A 4,189-nucleotide genomic window follows, 5' to 3' on the forward strand; every position below is an offset into this window, starting at 1 on the left:
ACCCTTGTCCAAAGTGTGATGATGTCATCAGCACCAATCGTACTTACGCACTCTTCGAGTACGCCAAAAACTCCTGGATTTGCTTTAAGAGTGAAACTAGTGGTACCATCTTCTCGACTCATCCATCTAGTATACGCAGCTTGTACACACATGAAATTTAAATATATTTATAGTAAAAATTATACAAGTATTCAGAGTATCCAAATATTGGCAGAGTATTCAACTATACAGAGAGTATTACATGAAAAAAATTATTCAGAATATAAACATTAATAACCTTTTTTTTGTTGCAATTCCATTAGTCTTTGTGGTGTCACCACTTGAACTGTGTACTATTTTTTTGGGCACTGATGTCATTTACATATGCCTCCAATTCCTGAATGAAGATATAATTTATAATACTTAGATTAACACAAGAAACGAGTAAGTAAGCTCTACAGTACATGTACCTTGGTGATGCGAGTTATTTTCATGAGAGGCCATTGTACAAAACTTCCAACCACATCACCTAAAACCTCCTTCACTGTATTTTTTGACAAGTCTTTAACTGGTATTGGAAGCCTCAATGATGTGTTTTCCTTAGTAAAGTTGTTTATTTTCACCTTCATGTATTTTCAGAAGAGACATCATTATGTATTTTCTTTTCATACATAGCCAAGGCGGTAGGTTATAAATGCATAGAAGAACAGGCCACGTTCTGTGACAGCTACTCAAATCTCCGAACGGATTAATTCCATCTGAACTGAGTCCGAACCTTATATTACGTATCTCATCCCCAAATTCTTTAAAATCTTTATCAAAATTTTTCCATTGATGTGAATCGGCCACATGTCGCATTTTACCATCATTTTTACGATCTTCAGCATACCAACGTAATAATTTTGCATCTTTCTCATTTGCAAATAATCTCTTTAATCTTGGTATGATAGGCAAGTACCACAATAATTTTGCAGGAGGTCGATTTTCTGACACATCACTATCAACATTATCAGTCAGTTTTCCACGTTTATACCTAGACGTACCACATACCTTACATTGATGAAGGTCTTTTTCTTCATTCCTGTATAACATACAATCATTTGGACAAGCATGTATTCTCTGTATTTCCAATCCCATTGGGCACATTAATTTCTTTGCTTGGTATGTGGAAATCGGCAACTCATTACCTTCTGGTAGCATTTTGTTCAACAACTCTAACAGGCTAGTGAAACTTGTGTCGCTCCAACCATTGTTTGATTTTAAATTAACCAGTTGTATCACGGCGGAAAGTTTTGTAAAATTCATACAACCGGTATATAAAGGTTTTTTAGCGACAACAAATAGTTGTTGTAATCTGTCATGATACTTATCAGCAACATTATCCTCCGTATCCAATTCGTCAAACATGTCATCAAAATTAACATTATTGTCACTATTGTATGAATCTTCTTCATTATCGGTATCGTTATCCGAAACAGACGGGTTAAGGTTAGCTAATGACTCACCATGAAAAGACCAACATGTGTACCCTCTCATAAATCCGTGTGCAATTAGATGACTTTTGATATCGGTTGAATCAGCATACCACCGTGCATTTTTGCATTTCTTACAAGGACAACTAATTACGGTGTTTCCTTTTTCTAGTTGATCAGTCTCGGAAACTGTAATAAATTCATCTACACTATCCATAAACTTAGAGGGAGCGTGACCTATCTCGTACATCCAAGAATTCCGATCCATCTACAAGCAACATTGAAAAAAGATAATACATTATTAATAATTAAGAATGTAAAAAGTTGGAAAAGGGACTAGAACCCACGACCTCCTCTCTACCAAGCAACATCATAACCATCTAAGCAATTTTGTTAACCTGACTGATTTACATTTATTTTCTATAAAAATATCATGTATCGTCTACTGTTAAAAAAAACCCCAAATCAAAATCAATTGAGTTTTTATCGATCATAATCCCATTACCTCATTATCATTTCTCTTTTGTTACCTCAATTGAGTTTTTATCTGTCTGTGTTCTAAAAAAACCGCGAAGTAACCCAAATCACTTGAATCTGTAAACCCTAATTGTTCGATACCCTATTCAATTTCTGTTCTATTTTAGATTCGGTCTCTGCACGATTCTACTTTGCTACCATGCCTTACACGAAGCAACTTATTACAAGAGAAAAAGAGAGTATTTCAAAGGTTAATTCCTATCATTAATTATAATTAATAATTAATTTTGTATATTTGATAATATAAATTTATTACTTTTTTTTATCAGAAAAAAACGTGAATATTATTGTCGCGCATTTAGTCTTTGAAATGGGTTTGGTTATGAGTTCAGTCAATTTCCTTGTTATTGCATATTGTGTATGTGTGATATGTTTGTTGTGTTATTCATAACACAATAATAAGACTGCATGTGTTTGAAATGATATTAAGGTGTATAAGCCTGTGTTTGTTGTACTATTATCTTAATTTGTATATGCAGGTGCTTAGATGTGTATCTTTTCTATTGCATTTGATGTGTATCTTTTCTATTGCATTTTGTGTACAGATGCAACAAAAAAATAAAAAAAGAAGTGTAAATAAACTGAAAAAGAAGTCAGCGGTTGTTCAGTTGAAGATTGAATTTGACGAGTTTGGCCAAGCTATTGGAAAAACCAAAGCTATTTTTTCGAGCAACATTGGCGTCTTAACTAGGAGCACTTGTGATTTCCTTGTAAAGGATTGGAAGCATGTGTCTCCTGATCAAAAACAAACTTTATGGAGCAAAATAAAGGTATTAAAATCTAAGATTTTGTTTAATTACTTTTTATTTATATATGTTACAACATTCAACACTTACATTAGATTACATTATACAGGAACTTCATAATATTGAAGACGATTTTGCACGAAAAACAACACTGCAAAAATGCAACACAGCGTTTACGAGATTCAAGCACAAGTTAAGAACGTATATGGATGAAGGCAAGCTTCCTTATGTGGAAGTAAAAGATTACGATTTCATAACTCCAGAAAAATGGGAAAAATTTTGTAAAATCGAAGATACGCCTGCTAGATGAGTAAGTGCTATTCAACCTGATTTGTATCAGGTTTGGAGGTACATTGTGATATTGTAACGCTTTGAAAAAGGCATTTAATTACATTAAAACTGTGTAGGAACTAAGAGAAAAAGGCAGGAAAAACGCTTTACAGAAAGAAAAAGAAAAGTATGCTCGAGTTGGTCGTTCGGGATATCGTGGGAAAAAAGCACAATGGGATACAGAAGCAAATGATCCTCATAAACATACACCATACCACAATATCAAAGATCCTGCAGCGCGGTATTACGTGCTGGGCAGGATGAAACCGAATGACAAAGGGAGGACGGCAGTAGAAACATTTGCGCCGCTTATAGAGAAAATTGCAATATATTTATATTTGAATTTTTAGACTAACCAACTCATAATTTTTCTATAATTGATTACTTGTGTTTTTTTTCCCAGGTTAGGACGGATAAAGAAGGTGGGGATGCCTTGTTAACTCATGTGGGGAAGGAACACGGTGGTCGAAAAAGGGGTATAATTAGCACAATAGAATACAGCAAAATCACAAAGAAACAGAAATCAGACGATAAAGGAACGAGGGTAACTGATTTAACTGATGTTATGTTTCTTACAATATTTAAATGCTTACTTACTACATTTTATATTTCATGTTTGCTAATCAGAAGTCTTAGGAAAACTAAAATCATGATGATGAAGAGAATGTTGTTGATGAAGATAATGATGAAGAAGAAGAGAATGATGATGAAGAAGAAGATGTAGATGATGAAGAGAAAGAAGATGATGAAGAGGATGTTGATGAGAATTCTGATCATGAAGATGATGATGATGATGAAGAGAAGTCTGATGATGAAGATGATGGTGATAATGGAGTGGAAGGTGCTAATGAGAAGTCTCAGGAAAAGGAAAAGCTTGATGATGAAGAGGATGAAGAGGATGACGATGATGATGAAGAAGATGTTGATGATGAAGATGAAAAGGATGTTGATGAGAAGGCTGATAATGAAGATGAAGGTGATAATGAAGTGGAAGGTGCTGATGAATGGGCTCAGGAAAATGAAAAGAGTGATGATGCTGAGGATGTTGATGATGAAGATAATGATGATAATGATGAAAAAGATGTTGATAATGAAGAGAATGATGAAGATGAAAAAGATGTTGAT

The 4,189-nt window shown here is 34.1% G+C and overlaps 1 protein-coding gene across 1 annotated transcript; it reads right to left on the bottom strand.

The window, feature by feature from the left end:
• Positions 1 to 219: 219 nt before the first annotated feature.
• LOC139893195 (uncharacterized) lies at positions 220 to 1,831 on the bottom strand. Its single transcript, XM_071876346.1, has 5 exons — positions 1,802 to 1,831; positions 688 to 1,719; positions 450 to 602; positions 318 to 376; positions 220 to 223 (listed from the first exon to the last, which is right to left on the bottom strand). The coding sequence occupies exons 1-5, from the start codon at positions 1,829 to 1,831 to the stop codon at positions 220 to 222; spliced, it is 1,278 nt and encodes a 425-aa protein (XP_071732447.1).
• Positions 1,832 to 4,189: the final 2,358 nt, after the last annotated feature.

This window comes from Rutidosis leptorrhynchoides, chromosome 1, assembly GCF_046630445.1.
Source record: "Rutidosis leptorrhynchoides isolate AG116_Rl617_1_P2 chromosome 1, CSIRO_AGI_Rlap_v1, whole genome shotgun sequence".
In the NCBI taxonomy this organism is placed as follows: Eukaryota; Viridiplantae; Streptophyta; class Magnoliopsida; order Asterales; family Asteraceae; genus Rutidosis; species Rutidosis leptorrhynchoides.